General features: G+C 40.1%; 1 protein-coding gene across 5 annotated transcripts in view; it reads left to right on the forward strand.

Moving 5' to 3' along the window:
* Positions 1-24904, forward strand: part of Mapk10 (mitogen-activated protein kinase 10) — a 337874-nt gene extending 312970 nt beyond the window's left edge. For 3 of the 5 annotated variants that reach the window (XM_023712992.1, XM_023712993.1, XM_023712997.1), the window contains 3 exons: positions 10695-10758; positions 12480-12557; positions 23600-24904. In XM_023712992.1, the coding sequence (XP_023568760.1) occupies positions 10695-10758; positions 12480-12557; positions 23600-23742 (285 nt within the window). In that variant the 3' untranslated portion in view covers positions 23743-24904. Of the gene's footprint in view, positions 1-10694; positions 10759-12479; positions 12558-23594 lie in introns of all 5 variants that reach the window. The other 2 variants (XM_023712994.1, XM_023712995.1) reach the window with 1 other exon arrangement.
* Positions 24905-25800: the final 896 nt, after the last annotated feature.

Raw genomic sequence — 25800 nt, forward strand, 5'->3', positions numbered from 1 at the left:
CTCAGGATTTATCCTGAGATCCTGTACCTCAGATTGTAGAACCTTTGTCAGTGCAGCCATGTGGATGAGTCACGGCCATTGCTTGGCCAATGTGAACATTCTTTTTTTTTTTTTTTTTTTGGAGCCAGGGATTGAACTCAGACCCTTGCGCTTGCCAGGGAAGCACTTATTCCACTGAGCCATCTCCCCGGCCTCTAGCTCCATTCTTGTCCCTTCTGGGTGCCTAAAGTTTTCCTTTTACGATGTGAAACAGGTCACTAAATTTCCTCACGAACACTCTTCCAAGGCTTCTTAGATAGGCCCCTAGGTATTCATTTTAGCTTACAATGCTTTATTTTAATGCTGTTCTGGATTTTCTCAGAATCCTTCTTAAGAAAGGTATGTACGTACGTACATACGTATATATGTATATATTTATTTATTTATTTATTATATATTTGGTACAGGGTCTCACTATGCAGATCCAACTCGTAGCAATCCTCCTGTTTTCAGGCTCCCAAGCACTGGGATTACAGGCGTGTGCCACCATGCCCAGTCTCAGTAGCTGTCTCAGTGCACCCTGGGGTTGGGACTAGCACAATAGTCCAGGGATCAAACCCTGGCCACTGTGCTCTGCTAAAGCAGGCGCTTTAGTCCGCTGGGCTACCTAGCTGGCCCCTAAGAAAGGTATTTTATGTTTCCACTCACCACACACACACACACACACACTCATACACACACACGGTCACACACAGTCACACATGCACACACTCAATGCAAAACCTTCATCCTCTGATATGTTTCTCATCTTTTATGCTTCATGACTGCATTAATAGGATGCTGTAATCATGAGCCAATCTATTTTCATGGCCACAGTGTACAAAACATCTTTCTACTTGATTTGACCCACCTACTTTCCTGATTTTATTTTCCAAGCTTCATCTTTTCCTATTTCCTCCAGTACGCTGGCCTCCTTGTGCTCTTCTGGCCCTGCCGTGTAAACTCCTCCATGTGGGTTTTGGTACCAAAGTTTCTTCTTTCTGCCTGGCAAATTCTTCCTTCCAGATGCTCAGATGATCTCCTTACTATTTTGTTACACTTGGAAGTTGTATATCTTTTTGTTGTTAAGTCTCAGCCATTAGAATTAAAGAGCCACAAAGAAAGAGCCATTGCTTTGTCCTAACTACCAAACTTCGGATTGGCCTTAGTAGCATGCCATCAGTCAGGACCTTTGCTGCCATATAATCAGTATTTGTTGGATGAAGGACTGTATGTTTACAATTGGAGACACCAAGGCTTATGGTGTTAATGGATACTAGAGCTGTGACCAGAGTGGCCATTAAGCTGGAGTCAGTGGTTCTTAAAATCATGTAATGTCAAACACATTATCTCGTCTTTTAACTGACAGATTCCTCCCAAATACACAGATGCTACATTTCTAGCACAGTGATGGTTCTTTATGCATTTATTCTGTATGTCAAATGTTTCCTATGGATGAAGAACCATACTAGATGCTGGCAAATGGCAGTGTAGTCTTTGTCCTCCATTATTGTCCCACTGATACAGGGGAAAAATGAAACTCCCAACAGGCAAGTTACCTGGGAAGAGTTCATGCTCTCTAAAACCAAAGAATGAATTTTAGAAACAAATGGAGGGTAAAAACAGAATATATTTATTGAAGGAAAGAAAGCTTCTGTCCAAAAGAGGGACAGAAGGGAGGCCTGAGCAAGTTGTCCCCAAGAAGCTGTTTCTTCCAGGGACTTTTATAGAGTAAAATCATGTGGTGAAGCGGGTCTAAAGTGGTGGAGAAGACATGGGAACTCACTTAGGTGGGCATGAGGTGGGACAAAGCTATGGTCAACCAAGAGATTTACAAGCACCTTTGCTCAGCTAAAACTGATTAAATCCAGGATCAAATAGGGAAGGGAGTCATGTAGCAAGGGGGCATGAATATGGGACAGGGTCTCTTCCTGTTGGAGGTTGGGCTAGTGACTCATTTGGGCTCTTTCAAGGTGATTGATACCTATTTAGAATATCAATCCCTGATGCCCATCCCTAGGGAAGTATGTGGCTGTAATTTGTTCACTTTTTTGTCTTGAGGTGTGGCCCAAAGTGGGAGTGTCTGTCTCTTTCAAGTTGCAAAGTCACCTTGGCTCCCATATTGTCTCCTTGAGGGCCTGGCCCTGTCTGACTGCCTATAATATTTCTATCTAACTCAGCTGCCTAGAGCACCACAGTCTAATGAGAAGACAGGCAAATATTGAGTGATACGCAGTCCAATTTTAAACTTACTGTATAATGAAATTACAAAGAAAAAAATAACATGGGTTGCAGAAGAGTCCTTGGCAGGACTAGCATCTAAAAGGATGCAAGAAGGTTAGAGAAGGAATTATGCAAACAGGGAAAGGGAGCAGAATGAAGGGGACCAGACACACCCTGGGGTCAGGAGGAAGCTGGGAGAACTGCAGGCATTTGAGGCTAATTCAGTGGAGACTGTAGCAGTGAGAAATCATCTGGGGCCCATAGGCAGGGACCAGGCAAGGCAGGGGCTTCTAAGCAATATTAGCGATCATAACTCTACACTAGGATTAAAGGAAGCCATTCCGCAGCAAACAGAAATGTGCAATCAGATTGGAATTTCCAGATCTTATTCTCTTTGCAAACTAGAACTAGAGTAGAGGAAAGGCAGAAGGGTGTTGGGAAGGTGAAGGCGCAGACCTGACATTTCGCTAGCAGAAATGGTGGTTGGGCTAAAGATGCTGCAGGAGGGTGGAAGAGAAGGTGAGTAAAGAGATGGAACTCAGGGTGATTAAAAACGTATTGCAGTTGGTTAATAAAAACATGTTGAATGGCTTTTAAAAAGTAAAACTTATGACTTGCACACTGGGTGATTGGTGGCACAAATACTGAACCTTTCTCTATTAAAGAACCACAGGAAAAATTACTATCCATGGAGTAGTAAAAGGAATTCCCATTTCTAAGACATCATCTTTTGATAGTATAAATGCTGTGAACTAGAATCTGAGAGAACCAAGAATGAAAATTGGGCAAAACTGAATTTAAATTCCTTATCAAACCACAGGAGTAGTACTTAATCAAGCTTTAGAATTGCATTCATTTCACATTATAATTAAAATCTGCGTTGCTAGCTTTTACAAGTTCTCCCAGTCACTTAGTGCTATGATTTCCTCAAGCAACTCTCAAGCTTTATCTTTATATAACACATTATTTTGTGTTTTCTGTGTATAACATATTGCAGTGGTACCTCGGCTTATGAAATCAACTTTCTCCACAGTTTAGGCCACACATTGAACTGGACAAGATCTAAATCAAATTTCCACCTAAGGTCAACATGGACCCTAACCACTTAATTTGATTCAGTGCTTATCCAACTTGATTTGCAGCCAGAAATGTGGAAAGCATCGCATTCGTGAAGCGAGGTGCTGCAGCTCAATGCTGCTTTGCGCATCACGTGTTCTCAAGAGACATGTGTTGAATTACCCAGCATGGTGTGTGTTCTGCACTTAGAGTGAGTTTTCCCCTGAACAAAGCTGTATATGTCACAGTTTCACCGCAGTGAGTGACCCGCCCGAGCCCTGCCTCTCTGGAAGCAGGGTCCACGGTGCTCTGAGTCACGTGCTTTCCATGGTTCTTTCCAGAATAGGTGACTTGTTCAGATCTGTGGCTCGATTCTCCTCACTCGCTGTGCACACAGCTGCGCTTGACTGAGAGACACAGAGTTGAGTTCACTTTGAGTACGAGCTCCACGTCTCTGTGTTCTGTTCTTTAAATTGTACAGAAATTGTTTTGTTCAACTGAGAAACAGATGTCACTGAAGATAGAGACACAGTCACTTTCTCTCCAATGTTTTCTCTTGCATGTGCATAAATGAAGCGTATTTGGCAAGTGACAAATTATTTTTATGCTTGCCTAAATAGTTAGAGCAGAGAGCGTAAACTTGGCTGTGCATCATAGCCACCTGGCACATTCTGAAGTATTCCAGTGCCCTGGCCTCTCACCCAGCCTGAAATGAGTTGTTTCCAGGCATCAGTATTTGTGAAGATCCCAGATGATTTTGTTCTGCAGCTTCGCCTCTAGTACATTTTGTTTAATGTGTTCTTTACTGCAACCACAAGGTGGCAGTATGACAATACAGTGCACTTAGCCCTGTGTGAGGAGAGTGGAGGTTACACCTCTAACACTAATTAATAACTTTTCCTGTGTCCTTTCCCTGAGAGATGGAGGTAGCATTAACTTTCCTTCCCGCTATCCTGTGTTGACTTGTTTTCCTAAGTATCTTAGTCACTTCTTTCTCATTGCTGAACATAATATCCAACCCCTGCAACTTAAAAGGAAAGTTATTTCGGTGTCCAGTTTCGAGGTCTGGGTTCATACATGGTCTGCAGGACTCTAGGAAGAAACAGAGAGGCAGGAGAGCTGGGTGGGAGGCGTTGCTCAGGTCTGGTGACCAGGAAGATGAGCAAAGGGAGGAGACCCTGAGCGAGACCACCCTGTAGTCATGCCTCAGTGACCCACCACATCTCACCTGGCCCTGCTACCCAACAGCCAGTTGGCTATGTGTTCACCAGTGGACGGATGAGGGCATCCCGCCATGGTGCAGCCACCTTCCTGGCAGCCCCAGGCTTTTGGGGGGCATCCCAGATCTAAACCTTAACACCAAGTAATTTCTTAAAGACATTTATCAATGGATTAAATTAATAAGAATTGCAAGCCATATTTGCCCATGGGGGAAAATCAGACAGATTCGAGTTTAAGTATTGTCTTCGCACACAAACACAATCATTTCACCTTTCTGTACTCCTCAGAACTATTAATCCTGACATGGATCTCTCGCCCCGTCATAGGGAGTCTTTGCTTTCTGTTCCACATCACAAGAGAAAGATTGTTACAAAGTTTAAACGACAGAATATATGAAATCAGCTTCAGAAAAATGGAGGAGAAAAATGACAGTGTTGTTACAGAGTCAGTTACACAAAATCCAGAAAATGCCAGGATGCAGTATTCCGTAGTACACATGGTGTATGTGTGTGAGAGAGTGTGCGTGCGACGTCTTGCTTTTCTGCGTGTGTCTCCCCACCCCCCCCCCGAGGCATTCTGCCTTTTGGTTTCTGGTGGTGATTATGTCACACAAGCAACATGCTCCTGCCTCTTTGGCTTCCAGGAACAAAGACTAAATGCTGAATGTTATTACATTTCTCACTTTAGCAGCAGAAATGCCTTCTGCCTTTGTATCCAAATCCTTGCTCATTCATAATTACATCATTCTCAAATCTTGCCAGCGCTTTCTCTAACATTACCAGCGGCGTTCAAGGAGCCAAGTGGGAACCCAGTCTGCATCTCGTGCCTCTCTGTGCTCACACGGGCTGGCCCTGTCTCCATCCCACCCCTTGTCCCTTGACCTCCTGTGGACTCTGCACTCTGTTCTCCTCAGCCTCTAAGCCTGGAGCTCTGTTGTTTTCTCCGCCTTTAGAATTGAGGCTGTCAGGGACTCACTTTTTCCCCAAAGCCTTTTCTCCCTGGGCATCACATCGCCCGCCACAGCCTTAATTTAAGAGCCATAAATGACTCAGATCTGTATCCATTGTCCCTGAGTTCTAGATGTGTAATCTAAGCACCACTGGAATTTAAGTGGACATCTCAGCACGAGCACATGTAATCCTGAACCGGGCATCTCTCTCAACCATAGGGAGTCTTCTCTTGCTGCTCCAACCTGAGGATGGAGGGTGGAATCAGATCTTGGGTGGGAGGCTCCCCCCGCTGCTCTCCCAGCCCTGAACACCCACACCCACAGAGCTGGCAAGGCTTCCTATGCCCACCCCCACCCAGCCCAGCGCTGCTGCAAACGGTCACTTGCGTATGAATCACATTCACAGGATTTCCTCTGGGAATTCTGTGTAAGACAGTTTAGAAAGAAGCATTAATCAGGTTAGTTAACAGAGAAAACCAATGTTATTAGCTCCCCTACTCTCCAAGTACATGATTTCAACTCCTCAGACTTAAAAATCTTAATGAATAAAATTTGCCTATATTTATTGTGTACAGGATGCGAGATACGCACACGTGGGGTGACATGGCTAGACAGAGCTGATTAACATGTCCGTTGTATCACATCATCTCTTTTTCTGTGTAGTAAAAACAACTGGATTGCATCCTTTTGGTATTTTCAGTGATCAATACATTATTAACTGTGTTCACCATGTTTTCCAATAGCTCTGGAACATAGTCCTTCTAACTGAAACTTTGTATCCTTTGGCCAACCCAAACATTCCTAGCTAATGACTGAGTAGTGATTCCTCGAATAGGTCACTGAATTCATAACTAAATGAGGATCTGTGTATCATATATCCATTGCAATATTCAGAATGAAGAAATTGTCAAAAGTACTCTAACTTGATACCTCTGCTTTTATTTGCATTGCTCATACATGCAGTACTGTAAGGCATACCAACATAAAAGTACAGTATTGTACTGTATATATACTGCGTAGTATAATCAACAAAAATTACAGTACTGTGTAAAGAAGATTACTGTAACAAAAAGATATGAAGGCCCTGTAAACAAGATGTACAGAACTGCATATAAAAGAGTCCAAACAGTTGTTGAACCCAGTAGGCCATTAAACAAGGAATATCAGCATCTCTCTGAGTCTCACTGTCTAGCTCTCAGCAGCCAGTTCTGTACTTTCTACTTGAATGAGCTGAATGTCTGTTACATTGCACATGCGAGATCACGCTCTATTTGTTTTTCTGAGCATCATGTATTTCTTTTAGAGCAGATCAATGTCATGGAACTTTTCCTTGTGTTTCTTCTAGTACTTTTAAACTTCAGGTCATATATTTAAGTTTTAAATTCATTGTGAGTAGATATTTATACAGGATATGTGGGAACAATCTAATTCCTTCCTTCTTGCATGTTGATAAGTTGAAGAGAACTCTTTCTTCATCATTTGTTCTTGGCATCTTTGTCAAAAACACTTGACCATAAATACGTTGTTTCTAGGCTCTCTATGCTGATCCGTAGGCCAGTCTGTTTTGTAATGTGAATGCCCTGCTGTTTTGGATATTGTTAGTCTATCATACATTTTGAAGTCAGATAGGGTGAGGACATGACAGCAATGTTAGACAGTAGAAGGCTCTCTGCCTTACTGGTGCCACGAAAGCCAATGTCTTCAGTAGTTTCTCTGCCACAAGACTGTTCATTAATTCTTCTTTTTAAATGTCCTGCCACTTGGCCAACATCTGATTGCAGTATTCTCATTTTATATGCATTTCTTTATGTGGGGGTGATGGGTCTACCGTTCCCAGACTGTTTTTAAACTCTGGTATTTGTCAGGCCCCCCATGGCCCCTATAATTTCTCTCCCGCCCTCTTCCTTTGTTATGGTTCAACAAATTCTTACTGATATTTGCACATCTGCAAGCCTCTACCCAAGAGCACTTGTCTGGATTCAGATCATCCCCTTAATTTTCAAATAAACAACCCTGCTCACATAGCCTCAGGCTTCTCTCTCTACCAACCTCATTTCATTCTGTGTTCTGTTTCTTTAGAGGAGTCCACTAACACCATTATCTGTCCAGGCACTCAGCATATAAAGCAGAAGTCGTTTTTCTCTCTCATTGTATATAATTCATTAAAAATCCAATTTATGTTAGTTTTATTTATTAAACCTATTAATTATTCTTGCATACTGTATATCTTCTGTCCTTTTTCACTTCCCATTCCCTAGTTGGATTTTTAAATATTTTTTTATAGATCGTACAGCATCTCTCTACCCCTTCTTTCTGATTTCTGTTGTCATCATTCAATCCAAGTATAGATTTAGCACATGCTAGGTGCCTAAGATTTTTATTGGATTATTAAATGTAATAAATTAATAAAGTTGAATATCTTCTAACTCATAGTGATTATCTGTTTGTTCATATTATTTAATCCAGTTTGAACATGTATACACAATGTCATTGTACAAAATACATGCCAGTCACATTGTTATTATTTATGCTATCCATATATGAGTGCATGGTTTAATTTCTGCAGGACTTTCAACAAAGAGAGTAGAAATCAAATCTTCAAAAATAATACAAAAATATCTCGAGCCTCTTAAAGAGTAGATGAAGGTCTCAAAGCCTGATAGTTCTTTGTTCATTACCATTTTGCTTTGTCCCCCATCTTCCTTTCTTTTATATTTACATTGCAACCTAGCAAAACAGAATTTGTACTGTTTAATAGGATGGGGAAATAGAAAATCTGGACAATCAGACAGAACTGTTCTTAGCAGATGGAGCCAAAGAGCGCTATAGATCATCACACATTCATGATTGCTATGCACACATGTGCAAGTGTGTGTGTGTGTGTGTGTGTGTGTGTGTGTGTGTACTGTGACTTCACTTTTTGGATTCTTGCTCTGTTACTGCCCTATACTGCCTTGCAGAAGATGTATTTATGTGGAGTTACCCTTACCCAGCAGGTGACATTTGTCTCCTCTCCTTCTAAATCCAAACCCAACAAAAGCAAACCTGAACATACAGCTCATTTGCAGGGGACCTGCACTAATAATAACTATAAACATGTGTTTCAAAGATGTCTCTGCAGTCACTGAAGGAGAGAGTCCTGGCCCCATCACTTTGCCTTCTCTCTGCAGCTTGGGGTTGGTCTGTGGACTTTTTGCTTCATACATGAGCAACAGCTGTGTGCTGATGTGCCAAGGAAAACCAGCTCAGAATAGCTTTGTTGCAAGTAGAAAATGGCTCCGATGAGCTTTGGCAGTGGCTGTACTCTGGAATTGTATTTAATTTTGAAACTTGAATGGAAAAATCTGGTACATGAGAAAGCCAGTCCTGTGGGATCCTCTTAGACAATCAGGATCTGCTGTTAGAAGAAATCGATGCCCCAAAGCACAGGGCTGTGGGGCCTCCTGGAAGGAGCCTGGACGCGGCCACATGAGCAGATCCTAACTACAGCAGCGTGCATGGGCTGGGGCAGCAGGAAGCCTGCCACTTGGCAGCCCATTTGGCCAGCCAGACTTTGACCTTGCAACAGCTGACTTTGATTATGGCTTTATAAGTTTTCAAGAATATCTATCTTTTACTTGTTCACTCATGAAATCATACCATTCCTACAATTTGGGGCTTCTTTACAGTTTGGGGTGCAGCACTCTTCCTAAGTCAGGTCCAAGGGCCAGCGACTGCTTCCAATGTCCTCACCTTTGTCTAGCCAGTGCTTGTGTGTCCTCACAGTGGTGCTGGGTTGGAAGAAGGGCTCCTTTGCTTAGTTGTCACTGTGCTGACTGTCGCTGAGGAGCCAGTGCTGCTCAGCTGGCCACATCTGAGCAGGAGGGATGTTTAAGGCCTTTCGCCCCAGGACCAACCATGGTTGCTACAGGATGGTCTGCCTGGCAGTGGCCCCTTCCCAGCGCCTCAGCTTTGTGCCAGCTTGCCTCCCCCAGCCCGATTGTCTCCTTCTATCACACCCGGGCACTTCTGCAGGATGTGAACTGCCCAGGGTGCAGGACTAGGAGAAATTCATGGCTTCCAGAGATTGTGAATGCAGAAAAGAAGTGCTGCGAAGCCAGAAGTGTTTTTGAAGTGTCCCCAAAGCCTCCCTTGCTGTATCCCTCTCTGAAGTACCCACATCCTAGCAGGCAGAATCACTGACTGAGTAAACCTTTTACTTTCCCATGAAGCATTTGAAGTGTTGGATAATGAGTTCCAGGCTCCTCCATCTCAGGGGATCAGTTTTTCTTTCCTCTTTTGCACTCAGTCTAGTATACATTGAATAGTTATCCTGTCCCATTTTTCTCAGCCTCACGGTGATGTGATTTTTGGAGAGAATGTCTTCTTTTCAATATGGACTGGCTTAAATTGGACCAACCTCTCCATGTCAAAATACTAAGAAAATGAGACTAGGGAGTTTAGTTGTGTACATTTGTCTTTGAAGATGTACAGATTGTGGATACCTCTTTCTCCATATCCAAACCCCACATAGGAAGGGGAATATTGACTAAGTACATCAGACCAAAGGTTCTGTCCTTTCATTTCTCCCAGACAGGGGTAATCTAGGGAACTCTGAGGAATTCACATCGAGCTCCTTCTATAACCAGCTAGAGGAAAGGATACATATTGAAACCACTTAAATATAGCCCACATAAGTATAATGCAAATACCCATATAAAGGTATTTCATGATGATTCAAGAGAACTAAAATATCAATAATCACAGTGTTCTTTATAATGAGGACTGGTACCATGGTCTATTGAGAATCATGATGAGTGTTCTTTGGAGAAGGTCTAAAAATGAAAAAGATCTTATCATTCTGAAAGAGTTTTAGTAGGAACTGTTGTAGGGCAGGTGAGAGGTGGAAAGAGTGGCCTCTGTGATCTTGTCCTCAGGTGTTCGGTAATAGTTTTCAAGTTCAGCCACCAGTAGCTGAGCTCTGGACTCTAACCCAGGCGGTGTAGGCTCCCAGGGTGGGACCTGTTACCCATATTTATTCGGCAGCATTTTATTGTGATACAAGTAAGTCTTCCACCAGTGTGTGTGGGAACTTCAACTTCTGAGTTCATATCACTACTCTATATTTATATGGTTGTGGGCAGCACCAAAAGCAATGATACTGAAATATTCCCATGTATTGTTAAGAGTTTAATCACGTGTAGGTTATTTTTACTTACAAAAATTTTTATTTGTTTTTATTCTGTAGCCTCCACCTCAGATATATGACAAACAGCTGGATGAAAGAGAACATACCATTGAAGAATGGAAAGGTGATTCCACTGCTCATACACATATTTGTTTTTTACTTTATTAAAACTCAGACCATAGAAAGTATCTGACCCTTCTATATCCTATGCTTTTCATACAGAAAGTACTCCAAGAACTTTTCTTATAAAAAATACATGGAAAGATTTTTAAATTGTTCTTTTGTACCATTTTCAAAGTTCCTAAAACTTCATCTATCTTTTCATACTGATGACAGAATTGCATTAATGCATTAATGAAAGGAATTAATTAAATTAATTATTTACATCTTTGCAGATAGTACTGATTATCAAAGTCTTTGTTGTTGTGGAGGGCAAGCTTCAACTCAAAATTTTAAAATTAAATTTCCCTGCTGATAAGCAAAAATTTTACATAAAACATAAAATTAAAATGTTTTTAGATTTTAGAGGGAGGAATATATTCATTTACTGACTGTAAGATTTGAGAGCTTAAATAGAAAATAAGTGCTCCTAAGTGTCTTATTTCTCCTGCAGTTAATAAAAGGAGACAGTGAATTCTTTACTCCTTTTTTCCATAGAAATTTCTCCAAAATCATGTTATATCTTCAGAAGTATACCTAGGTTGAAACAAGACAGAAGGGCAACTCAGACTTGCCAAGCACTATTAAACTAATAGAAATAACTGCAGAGTAGAGTAATATAAGAAACCCTAGTGGGAAGATACGAAGCAATGAGATCAAAGTGGGGAGAAACATAAATGCAGAATTTGAAGGAAGGCAAACTTAGCTACCTTGGATAAATTAATACAAATTGTGAAAAGAAATACAGTAAAATACCAGATAAGGTCCATAAGAGGAAGACAAATGGTTTTTGAGCAAGCAAAACTTCCAGGAGGAATAAAAAGACTTCCTTGGGCAAGGTACCCTGCTAGTGAAGATGGAAAACTCAAGGAATGCAAAAAGTAAATCATTGAGAATGCAGCTGGAAGGAAACGGTTTGCTTTGACCTAATCAAGAATAAAGCAGTTTTTTTTTAAAAAAAAGAAAGAAAAAAAAAGAATAAAGCAGTTTGCAGGGGTTCCTAAATAGGTAAGAGGGCAATACAGCCGTCATCTGATGAAGGCATAGACTAAACTGGAGAAAGAAGAGTGCAGAAGGGTTGATGGTCACATGAGTCTCAGGCTGCCACAAAGCAAGAATGAGGAGGGCCGAATAATTTTTAGCTAAAAGGAAAAATTTTAAAGAACCGAAGATCAACTTTTTAATGTTAGCAATGAGAAAGACAAAAATGGATGCCAATTTGGGAATGAATAAAACAGATTTTTAGAATGCTGTGTTTTAGGTCTGTTTAGATTTTCAAATCTAAGACAGGAACCTGAAAGAAAAATGATGTCAGATGAAAGATGTAAGGCCTGGTAATGATCTAATGTTGTAAGCCATTGTGCAGCTCGAGGTGTGAGTGTTCAAAAAAATGGGTGCTCAAAAAAGATTATAAAAATTTATTGGTAAATAACGTGAGACTACATCAGAAGTGCCCACCACTGAGGATTGAAAAAAAAATGTGTATCTTTCATACATTCATTTATTCACTGCTTTATTAAGGAGAAACTTTTGCTATTTCTATAAAATAGAAATAGAGGAATAAGGGATCTCAGTTGATTCTGATCTACTCAACCCCATCAAAATATTGTTGCTTGCTATGATTTAATTTCTCTGTAGATTAAGAAACATTTGCTGTAGATAGTAACACATAACTGTTTTTTGCAGAACTTATTTACAAGGAAGTAATGAATTCAGAAGAAAAGACTAAAAATGGCGTAGTAAAAGGACAACCTTCTCCTTCAGGTACCCACTCCCAGTGAATAACCAATAAACCAGTACTTGGGTATGTCTTGGACTTCTGGGAGGGGTGGCAAGCAGTAATGTTACTTACTGAATGTGTAAGTAAGGACCATGTGATTGCTTCCCCATGGTTTTCATTTTGTTTGTTCTGATATTTAGTGCGTTTATTCTGATTATTCTGATTATAATGATCCAGCACAACAGTTCTCTTAGGACTGACTTAAAGACAGCAACACATTCTAAAGAATTGTTGACATGGGTTCTCCAAGCATAAATGCTATTCATAAAACAGAGACACAAGGCCCTGCTGGCCACCAGGTAGTGGAGAGCTCAGGAATCCCTCCAGCTCCACTCTTTACCCACATCCATTCTCACCAAACTCTTCCCAAGATGGTGTGACCAAGTTGAAGCCTCTACCACATGTGCTGTGTGCTTGTCACCCTTTCCTGTATTGGAACAACATACTTGACATATGCAACCTAAAGGAAGAAAGTTTTATTGTAGTTCATGGGTTCAGTTTATTGTCACAGACTCCTTTTAATTGTGTTTATTTATTGGGGTTTTGGGTGTGTGTTTATTTTGAGACATGGCCTTGCTATGTAGTTCAGGTGGCTTTGAATTCACTATGAAGCCCAGGCTGGCCTAAAACTCATGGTGATCCTCCTGCCTCCACCTCCAAAGTACTGGGCTTATGGCATACACCACCACACTGCAGGTTTGGAGACAGAAACACATTGGTAGAAGGGTGTGTTGAGTGCAAACTGCTCAACCCAAGGTGAGCAGGGCACAGATAACAAGAAAGAGCTCCAGAAAAGTTAGGACCGTCAGTCACATGCAAGCAACCTGAGTGATCTGCTTTTGCCAGAAAGATGCATGTCTTGAATATAAAGCATTTGAGAAAACATAGTTTATTTTCACCTTTAAATTACACTCAGCTTTTGCCACCAAGAGTGTAACCTGCAAATGACTAGAACAAACAGATTTGTATGTCTAACTTTCATGAAAAGTATTTCCCATTCATTGTCAATTGTCATAGGGAAAAGGGTATAATCAATTACTCACACCAATAGTATTACATGGACCACTAGTTTGTGCCCACAGGCAGCCTGACACCCAGACAGATGTACTTACCACATGTCCTTCTCCCCAGAAGACTTAAGGCAATGTTCAGTTCTACCCCAAGTTTTCTTCATGACATAGGGCAAAGAAACTCCCAACCTGTTTTATGTCTGCTATGAGTTTGTGTTCTCTAAAATCAAAGAATTTTAAGCACAATGAAAGTTAAGAGCAGAATATATTTGTTGGTGGAAGAAAAGTTTCTGTCTCAGAGAAAGAATAAAGAAGTCCCAAGTAGGAAGACAAGGAACCTGCTTTTCTAGGAATTTTTATAGAGCAAGTCCACAACATGAGGTGGGTCCAAGGTGGGCAAAATGGGAACTTGCAAGGTGGGCATGAGGTGGAATATTATTACGGCCAACCAATAAGATTATGAGTCTATTTGCTCAGGTAAAATCCATTAAATTGGAATCAAATGGGGAAACAAATCATATAGCAAGTGGACATAAATACAGAACAGGGGCTTTTTGTAGGGATTGGGATATTGAGTCTTCCTGGCTTTCTCAAGGTGATTGGTGCCTCTTTTGATATCAGTCCCCAATGTCCATCCTTAGGGAGTTATGTGGCTGCATTTGTTTTGTCTTTTGTCTTGAGATCTGGCCCACAGCTGAGGTGCCTGTCTCTCCCACAGTTGTGAGGTGGGTTCTGCACTGGCTCCTTCAAGGGCAAAGGCTTGTCTGACTAGCTACGATATTGTATTTGTCATAACTGTCTATAACACTTAGAAAGGCAAAGGGTACACTGGCATTGTCTTCCACTTTGCCCACCTTCATTACTCTTTCTACCGTTTGGATTGATTCTGCAGAAATTGTTTCTAAATTCTCTATATGCTTTCTCTACTGCTGATTTAAAAAAAACAAACAAACTGAAAAGACAGAAAGATTCAACATCCATCCAGAATGATTCCTTGTGTTAAGGATTCCTATAATAATCAGAAAAAAATGTATAACTGTAAAGAAACTGAAATACTAGCATCAAGGAAAAGATGACAATATTTTATACTGGGATGGAACCCATTTTAACAGAAACTATTTATCAATCTTCAGTTCAGATTATCATTGCTTCATTTCTTTTCAATAATACCTTGTTCCAAAAGACTTTGCATATCTTCCCTAAGAATAGGATCCTTTTAAATTTTCTACTAGTCCTTGTGCTTAAAATATTGGACCTCTTGTATTACTACCCCCTACTGATTGTAAGTTCACTGAGAAGATTGTGCCCATTCATCTTTGCACACTCTGCAGTGCCATACCCTGTAGTAATAATAGCTCAATAAATGTTTATTCACTAGAAACTAACCACTCAGTTCCTCTCTCAGCATGTCTCTTGGTGCTATTCCAAAAACAGACTTCAAGACAGGATAATAGTTTTAATGGAGTACACAACTCAGTAAGTTCTTGGATGATGATTACAACTATTTAGTCACCCTATTATTTGCCATGAGTCTAAGTAGGTCCAGTGTTAATTCCAGGAATTGTCATCTTTGACATTTGTCCATGCCTCCCACAGTGGCTTGCTGCCTTCACATGACTTTTCAATTCATTCACTTTGGCAATATACATTTATGATTATTTACAGGCCTGTTTCCTTCAGTGTTCATGATTATTTCAAAATACATCAGTTAAGGTCTACCTAAGAAAGAAGTCTTTACTTCTTTTTAATCATGGCAATGACTGATAACAGTGAGAGATTATGTACCATATGAATATATCTTATATATGACAGTGAGAGATTATGTATCATATGTATATACAAGTATAGATTTGACTGATTTAACCAATTCATAATTAAAGTGATTGCAGAGTTAATTTTTCACTACATGATTTTAAAGGACAATGATCCATGACTCAATTCTGACAGATCACAGGTGATGTGTATCTATGTGACATATTCATCTGTGATGTATCTTCCTTTATTCACGTCATGCTGAGGCTGTAGAGCAGCTGAGTGGTAGAGCCATTTCTTGTATCTCTAGAGAAGCAATTGTGTACATCTCTTCCCAGAGTGATTTTATGGCCCTCATGTTGATAGCCTCAAGGAGCTAGGGAAGTTTACAACATGAAACTTGGCAGACCCTGCAAATCAGGACATCTTCCCCCTGGAGAGTCGCTTGTTAAATTTTTATTGGTGCATCACTATATTAGTGTGTATGCAGTAAACTGCTAGAAAGAAAAAGCAATTTCTAAAACATCTTCTGAAAAGTTGCTTTTTTGCATTTTCATTATACTCAACTTTCCCCATTAAGGTCTACATACCATACTTTATAGTTTGAAGAGCTAGGATGAAATTGTCTTGCAATATGGATTCTCTTATACTCAGTGATAATCCCCTAGCAAGGGGTGAGTTAATGCAATTCCTCAGGGACAAGATGACCTAAATCCCCAAGTCTGTTGTAAGGATGCCTTAAAAATATAAATAGGAGATTAAATGCACATTTTCTGAGTTACTTATAGTTTTGAAATTCATTGATGGAATTGTCGTATATGAATAAGAATACATCTAAACTTCAGATACAGTCCTAAACAAATAATTTTTACTCATTTCTGCCATCTGATTTCACTTGTACAGCAATTTATGTGTGTGTGTTTTTTTTTAAATAGCCTAGCTGTTTGCTTCCTGAATTGATTTGTAAAGACTGCTGCAGGAATAGTAGTCTGTAAACAGAAATTAATTTTCCTCTGGAGGCAATTGTTATATAAAGCTAAAGCTGAAACAAACATAGTGGGTCATCTAATTTTGTGATTCTCTGTCTGTCTCCCACCTCTATTCCGTGTCAAAATAAAGCTCCCTTGGGTAGCAGTGACTCACTGAGACAAAGATGCTTAGCACATGTTGGACAGAGATTTTTAAAAAATCTTTAAATGAAAGGTAAATTTGTCCAGGTGTTTTAGTACAGACTCCCTCCTTTCCAGTGTGGGCAGTGTTCCCCACTGTGGGAGGAGACCTCTCCCAGCTAGAGTCACTCATTTCATTCAATGATTTGTATTTATTTTTTGCTAAAAATCATCAAGCCCAGACATGTTAGGAGGCTCAAGATTTTATAGAAAGAAATGAATATCCTTCTTTGATTTTCGTTTCTTTTCATTTTTTGCATATATCTTTTGGTTGGTAGTGGTTGTTGTGGAGGGGATTGTCATGAAAAATAATTTCCTTTTATTTCTCCTAATAACAGAGAATATTTTTTGTTAAATAACTTTTAGCTTGGAAATTCCATTAGTATAAGTTATTTCATTTTTCAAATTATGCTGTGTAAAAGTAAAATAGAAAATAGCTAATATCCATCATTTGCAACCCTATTAGTATTCTTAGCTCCTTTAAATGTCATTGTCATTGAAAGTGGGCCTTGCTTATTGACAGCAAAACATATTGCAGCATACATCTCTCCACTGGTTCCTTCTGTGTAATAAAGAAAGAAGGGAAAATTGTCACGTTGTTGGGCATCCTGGAGTGGAAGTTATAATCACATTCAGTCTGGCTCAATTCTGCTCAAGAGATTTTTCACAAATTTCTTGACAATAAAGTAATGTGAAACCAAGGTTTCTGTTCTGTTCCTTTTTCTAAAGGGATTCTTAGCACTTCTTCTTCTTCTTTTTTTTTTTTTTTTTGAAACAAGCTCTCACTATGTAGCCCAGGGTGACCTTGAACTCATTATATAGTCCAGACTGGCCTCAAACTTATGGCAGTCCTGTCCTGTCTCTTTCACTTGTGCTCATGTTTTCAGTTTGCTAAACTTGATCGTTGCCTGTGTGGAACTTGAATGGGTCATATTAAAGCTACAAGTGATTGCAGCCACTTACTGTAATATGATAATGAAGGGAGTGCCAATCAAAACTTATTCATCGGAAAATGGTAAGATCATTAATCCTTAGCAATCATCTCTAAATGACAGCTAGCTGATCAGTGACACCATTTCTGTGGTGTGAATATTCTCACTGTGACCAATTGCAAGCTGGCAGTGTGACACCACTGAATGCAGAACTGTAAAAGGATGCTAACAGTTCACTACAAGAAGCCACCAACACACAGGCAGTGCCCTCCATTCTCCCTTCCTAGCACCGCAGAGGAACCACTCCTGTAAGGCAAGGAGACGGCATGATGCTTTTTATAGAGGAAGCATGGGAAAGAAAAGATCTCTCAATTTTTTTAAAGAGAATGAGAAATAGCTTAAAAAATCAGAAATGATACAGAATTTCACTAAACATAATGACAGGACTCCAACAGTGGTTGTTACATTGCATATTGTTTTCTTCAAATTAGTTGTTCAGACTACCAGAGAGAAGCATGGCAAACAGGTCAGAAAAAAATAAAAAGAAGAAAAAGAATTAGCCATCAACTATTCCTTTCAACAGACCAGTAGAAATCAGCAGTTATCCAAGCTATCCTGTGTATATACATAATATTTTTCCCTTCTTTTCTCTTTTCTCTCATCCCAGTTGTCCCTCCCCTTTGAATAGTTTGCTTTGCTTTCATAATATCTATTGAACCTTTTAGATTTTATTTACTCCATCAGGTTCTTACACCAGGGAGACAATGTACTGTTTACACATGCAGGTCTGATTTATTTTATTAGTATAGTCTCTACTTACATCCATTTACCTATAAAAGCCTTGAGTTTATCATTTTTATAGCTGAGTAATACTCAACTGTATAAAAAGACCATATACTTTTTATCTATTCCTCAGCTCATGGGCATGTGGTTTGTTTCCAAGATTTGGCTATGACAAATTATATAAACATGTGTGCACATACATCGCTGTGGTATGTTTTCAGTTCTGGTATAAAAATCAGATACAGTAGTCCATGAAACACTAGAAATGCATGTTTTCCATAAACATTTGATAGATTCCAAATTTAGATAAGTGAGGGCTAATGCTAAATTTACATTCAATATTGATAAAGCAGGAGGCAAGAGCCTTCTGACACAGCACAAGGATTGCTGAGAACCAGGTGATGGACATAAGAAAAATGAGGATTTGCCTTGGCCAAGACAGTGTAGTGTCATTTGATCTATTTGACTTTCAGCCCACTGCCAATGAGACTTCTTGTTCAAATAATCTGGTTATAATTCTATTTACTAGCAATGAACCAAAGCAATTCCATTTTCAACTATGTCAAAAACCAGGAAAAACAGAAAACATTAGGAATAACTTTAACAGAAGTGCAGAATTTGTACTCTGGAAATTACAAAACACTGTTTAATCAATGTTAATTAATGAAGTTAAAGAAGACCTAAGTAAATGGATAGGTATTCCATTGTTCATGACTTGGAATAGTCAATATGGTGAAAATGTCCATACTCACCCAAACTGACTTATAAATCAAATATAATACAAAAATATTGACTGTCTTTTTTGCAGAAATCTTGTCTCAAAATGCAGGCCAAAGCTGAAGTCACATGGAGTAGTTAAAAAACATTTTGAAGGAGATAGAGTTAGGGGTTTCACACCACTGATATCCAGTGTTACAGCAAAGACACATATTCAAGATATCATGCTACTTATGTCAGAAAGCAGGAATTTTTGACATCATTATCCAGGATATCCAGATTGAGAACAATGGAATGGAATTGAGAGTCCAAAAATAGATCTATATTTTTGTTACCAATTGATTTTTGATAACTATGTCAAGATGACTTTACAGGGAAAATAGTCTTCTCAATAAACAGTGGGGAAGCTGAACTTCTTCCACTTGAAGAAGAATGAAGTTGGACCTCACCCCAGGCAAGAAGGAGCTCAAAATGGCTCATAAACTGCAGTATAAGAACTAGCATTATAAAATTCCCAGGTGAAAACATGGGATTCAAGCATCAGGATCTTGGGTTAGGAAATGATTTCTTAAATGTGACCTGAGGAACACAATGGACAAAAGAACAATTAGATAAATTTGGCACCATCAAAACTAGGGCTGGCCAGATAGATCAGCGGACTAAAGCACCTGCTTAGGCAGGTGCAGGGCCCAGGGGTTTGAGCCCCAGCCTAACTTGCCAGCCTTGCCCCTAGGATGTGCTGAGACAGAGATTAAGACTGGGCGTGGTGGCGCACACCTATAATACCAGCACTTTGGAGGCTGAAAAACAGGAAGGATCACTATGAATCTGATCTGTGTAGTGAATAATTAAAATTCAATGCTTGTGCTTCAAAGACACCTTTAAGAAGCAAAAGGACAATCCATGGTAGTAAAACACTGGCCAGTCTTATAGCTTAAAGGGATACATCACAAAAATACAAAGTGCTTTTACAATTCAGTTTTTTTTTTTTTTTTAAAACTTACCTACTTAAAAATGACCAAAGACTTGGAATAACCTTTCTAGAAAGAAGATTCAAAATTCAGTGAACTCTTTAAGAGACACTCAACACTGTTAGCTATCAGGCAAACCTGAATCAAGCCACGGTGAGACACCACTTCACACTCACTGGAATGGCTACAGTAATTTAAAGGTGGTAAGAAGCATGAGAGTGGTGAAATTTCAGTTTCAAACCTTCTGATCAGGATGTAATCTTGTGCACCCACTTTCAAAAACAGTTTGGCAGTTCCTCAAATTGAATGGACTCGAGGAGAATTATCCATAGAATTATTCTGTGACCCAACAATTCCATTCTTTGTTATATACACAAGAGAAATGAAAACATGTCTATACAAACCTTATATATAAAAATTCATAAAAATGTTGTGCCGAGTGGGTACAAAGTATAGCCCAAGTGTTCACCAAATGCTCTCCAACTAATACCACAGGTAAACCAAAGTCAATACATCCAAATGATGGATTATTCTTCCTCTGTACAAAGGAATGAAATCCATGTCATGGCATGGGTGAACCGTAAGCACGCTATGCTTTGTGAGAGAAACCAGTCATGATGGATCTCATTTTGTACACTTCCACTAATATGAAATACCCATGTTTGGCAGATTCTAGAGACAAAATGTTGCTGAGCCTCGCTGGGGCTGGTGGACAGGCAAGAAGTACCCAGCTTCATTCCTTTTGGGGGTAATAAGCATACTGCAAGGTTGATTGTGGGGTGTTATGGCTCTGCAACTCTGAATATACTAAAAAACTCAAGTTTTACAAATTAAATTTATAAAGTATATAGGATGTGACACATCTTTAAACGGCAGTTACAAAAAGGATGGATGAGCGTGATTTCATGTTCTCAAGTTAGAAACAAATCTGAGCTGCAACATATTGACTTGAAAGCTGTTTATAAGAAAATATATCATCTGGGGAGAAATGCACAGTAAGACAAGCGCAGCCTCCCTCTGGGGAAGTGTGATTCATCAGGCATTTATTAGGGTCTTGCGTCCAAGCTTAATCTTTACCTTTTAATAAGGACGTGGAAAAACTGAAGAGAATTCTAAGGAGCCTGTTTTAATGATGCCAAATGATTAGATCTCAGAATTTGTGAAATAATCTGAAAGATATTGGTATAATTTAATCCATAGCTGGGGAAACCAGTGGGAAACTTGCACTGTATATGGGGACCAAAGGTTATCTGTCATCAGGAGTCAGCACCATTTCTAGCTAGCTCTGCACCATTTCTCTATGGAACATACTTATGTAAAGTTGAAATAAGGTGAAGCCAGATAGGTTAATATTATTTTGATAATGACAATAGTTATTTATACAATATAATGAGGCATTAAAAATCTCTTCTGAATAAGTGCTTCCCTGGCAAGCACAAGGGTCTGAGTTCAATCCCTGGTTCTGCAAAAAACAAACAAACAAAAAAACAACAACAACTCTTCTGGAGCTAGAGGTGGTGGTATAGCCCTGCAATTTCAGTACTCTGCGATGCTGAGGCAGGAGGCTCTCAAATTCAAGCCTTGCCTGGGTCGCTTAGATCTTGAGATCTTATCTCAAAATAAGAAACAAAAAAGTCACGATGTCATTCCATGTAAGGGCCCTGAATATAATTTCCAGCACAAAATTATCTGGAGATGTTTAGGAGGTATTGAGAATAAAAACATGAAGGATGCCTAAGATTTTCTGTATATGAGAATATTGGGATGCAAGTGAAAACCTATAAAATGATCAAAACCAGAGAAACTTCCTAGTACCAAGATGAGAAGAAAATATATCACAAGTGTAATAGTCTCAAGCATTAATTTGAGAATCAAGACATATTATCTTAGTTTTACAAATTGCTCATTACTTAAATAAATAGATTTATAATCAACAAGGGAAACCTTAATACAGGTAGCATCATTGTGATGTGTCTTCGATTAAGCATCGAGATCTCCTTGGTTTTGGTTAAATTTCCATCATGTTTGCTCCATGGGCAAGAAATGCCCACTTCAGGCGCAAGGAATGTGTGGGCCCCTCCACTTCCTTGTTTAGTTTTATTTACTAGTTTGTTAGGACTATGTGATAACACGATTGTTATCTTGGACTTAATTTCTTTTTTACTGAATCAACCTTGCATACTGTATTTTCTCAGATCTGATACAAATTTAGTGAGGGTTCCTAATGTCTTGCTAGGTAATTATGCTGCAGACATTTTCATCAGCAAGCTATTTCACAAAGACATATTTTATCACTGATATTGTCTAGCTATAAAGATCACAGAAAAAGGGAATGGGCCATTCCAGTGAGCCAGGGTGTAATTACATTTTACGGTGCCTTTAGTTCATCTTTTCCTTCTCCAAGCTGTTGTAACTCAGCAAGTTTTTAACTGAATATGCTTCTTCTCAGAATTTCACCATTGTTATGTTTCCACAGAGCCAATAAATAAAAGAGTTTTCTAAGTTAATCTAAGTTGATAATTCAGTCATTTGGAGAGCCCAGTAATCAAACTTGCTGAAGCACAAACACATAATTGAAAGTTATGCTCTGACATCTATATTTTTGTAACTTTTGTCAAAAGTCCTATTTTGCTTTTCAATGTAAATTTTAAATTTGATATTATTATTATTATTATTATTATTATTATTATTTTTTTTTTTTTTTTGGTGGAACCAGGGATTGAACTCAGGTCCTTGCGCTTGCCAGGGAAGCGCTTATTCCACTGAGCCATCTCCCCGGTCCCCTTGATATTATTATTGACTAATAATGTTTGCATGATATACCTCCCGTTTTCTAGAGCTGTAGTGTCCAAGTAATTCAGATTTCTCCTATGTTTATCCATATCTATGTTTAGAGTCAGTCCCATATGTGAATTTGTCTAAAAACTTCCAGCAGTAAAAACAAGCAGGGTCCGGGCCACCCAGATAGCTCAGCAGACTAAAGCGCCTGCTTTGGCAGAGCGCAGCTGCTGGGGTTCCATTCCCAGCATGCTGTGCCAGCCCCTACCCCGGGGTGCGCTGAGATGGCGACTGAGACTGGACGAGGTGGCATGTGCCTGTAATCCCAACACTTGGGAGGCTGAAAACAGGAGAATCACTATGAGTCCCACCTACACAATGAGGCCCTGTACACCCTGTCCTAAATTCATAAAAATGAAATAAAATAAAACAAAACGTGGTACTTAAAAAAGAGAGGGTCAGATTATCATATTAAGGGACTTCGTTTATTCATCTTCTCTATAATGCCGTGCTTTCAGCTCCCCATTCTCTCTATAGTCTGGATGGCTATTTAAAAATGTAAAAGCCTCGGGCTATCACACAAGGGTAATTATATTGTAATAAATGGAGGAACTGGGGTTGGGGCTAGGGGTGCTGTGTGTGTGTGTGTGTTGAAGCCGCATTGCAGATACTGCTTTGCTAATACAGGATGAGATCTGATAGCCCCATGCTAGTCTGTGAGTAGCCTGTAACCAGGGACCCTGCAGTGTTTCATCTTGATTTTCACAATGTGACCCAGTTCCCGTACCCATGACCCTACGACTGTGTGTGTGGAATGAATTCCCTCTTGTCCGCACCCATCCAGACCTCTGAATGGTGCTCGGTGGGGTCTGGTTCCAGATTTAGTCATGTTGGTTTTCATTTTCTTAGCACAGGTGCAGCAGTGAACAGCAGCGAGAGTCTCCCTCCATCTTCGTCTGTCAATGACATCTCCTCCATGTCCACAGACCAGACCCTGGCGTCCGACACTGACAGCAGCTTGGAAGCCTCAGCGGGACCCCTGGGTTGTTGCAGGTGACTAGCCGCCTGCTTGCGAAACCCAGCATTCTTCAGGAGATGAGGGGATGGAACACACACAAACGCGTGCGCGCGCACACACACACACACACACACACACACACAGACGTGCACACAAAGACGCACATGCACGTAGACACACATTGAGAAATCACCAAGGGAGAGAATCCAAGCCTACAATGGAAACCAGTCTTTTAGCCTGCTTCTTCTCCAAAGTTCTGTATCGTAGCTCAGCTCAAACATATTTAACTTCTAGTTGCTCTTGCTTTGGTCTCCTTCCAATGATGCTTACCACAGAGAGCAAATCAAACACAAATTAGAGAAGCCTTTTCCATAAAGTGTATTTTAAATGGCTGCAGAAACAGCAAACTGTACCTGCCCTTCCAAATGGCATGACAAGGTGTGCAGTGGTCCCATCCAGCATGTGTGTGTCTCTATCTCGCATCTACCTGCTCCTTTGGCCTAGTCAGATGGATGTAGATACAGATCCGCATGTGTCTGTATTCAGGCAGCTCTACTTAGAGATGCTCCTGTCAGTGTCCTCAGGGCTCTCCCAAGACATCATGCACTGGGGTACCACATGGTCCATTTCACATGATCTATTACTCTGACATAAACCCATCTGTAATATATTGCCAGTATATAAGCTGTTTAGTTTGTTAATTGATTAAGCTGTATGTCTTATAAGAAAACATGTAAAGGGGGAAACATGGGGGGGATGAGCTCTCAGACCTTGAAGATGTAGCTTCCAAATTTGAACTGATTAAATGGCATCTGTACAACAATTTGTAGAAAGAACATATGTGATGCTTATGTACAGTGTATGGGGGTGGGGTAGCTTTCAGGCACCAAATGGTACAGACTGTAGGATACAGGCATGAATAGTAGCTGATGGTGAACAGGTAGTGGGGACAGACAGCGGTGTTTCAGCATGGGCGAAGAGCAGAGGAGATGATTGCCCTGAGACCTGGAGACACTGACATCTGTGTTTCAGAGAACAGAGCCCATTTGTCATTTTTAAATTTCATGTCACAGCAAGAGGCTACTGGAGAGAATGCAGATGACGTGGGGTCACTGGGTCCACAATTGACAGGGAAAATCCTTAGCATGGGAGTTCGTTCAGTGATTCAGATAGTGGGCTGTATTTTCCTAGGTGGGCTGCTTCTCGGGCTCCTGCCCTGTCAAGGTTTTATTCTGAGAAGAAACACTGCTTTCCTTTTCTGGAATAAAATAAAACTAATTAATTTAAGTAAAGCCCCCCAAACACAGGGTGAGCCACAAGTTGGCATAAAACATCTCCAAAGACATCGTTGTTCCTCAGGAGGTGCCCTGACCCCTTAATAGGACTGTTTCATGTTTACTTGTCTATTTTCATGAATTTGAACAATATAAGAAGGGCTGATAGTCTGAACTGTGTACTACAGTAGATTTGAGAGCAATAACTCTCCCTGTAAGTTACTGCTACGAAATTCCATTAGCAATATGAATCTGTCTTAAAGCCATGAAGCATTAATGTCAATGTTTAGTGAAATCACCTGACTTTTAACATAAGTCCAATGAATATACTTTCCCCCTGACACTTCCGGTGGACTGTGAAACATGCAGGTTATCTGACAGGGCCACCCCAGTGGGACTTCTCAGCAATAGCGGCACCAGGCTGGGCTTGCTTCGAATTCACTTCGGTGAAGTGTCCACCGCTGTTATTTGCACGCTGGCCACTCGGGTGCTCACCAGTACAGTAGTATTTCACCTGAGGAAGAAGTGAAACCCATGGAAGGGATGGTTGGTGAATGGGATACGACTGGCACAGGGGAGCCTCTCAGAAACAGAGCAAAGAAGAACACCAGTACTCTAAAAACTGCCTTAAATCTAGCAGAAGGGATGCTCTCTCTCTTTTGAAGCAATAGAACTGCACCCGCTCCCACCACCACTGAGCAGCCCCTGTGAAGGTATTGCTTCCCAAGGTAGGCTTCCTTGCAAGACGTAACTTGTTTAAAATGCAGAGACGTCAGATTGTGCAGCTTGTCCGCTGGAATAAAAATATCCCACTCTCTATTTG

Source organism: Octodon degus, unplaced genomic scaffold, assembly GCF_000260255.1.
Source record: "Octodon degus isolate 3935 unplaced genomic scaffold, OctDeg1.0 scaffold00028, whole genome shotgun sequence".
In the NCBI taxonomy this organism is placed as follows: domain Eukaryota; kingdom Metazoa; phylum Chordata; class Mammalia; order Rodentia; family Octodontidae; genus Octodon; species Octodon degus.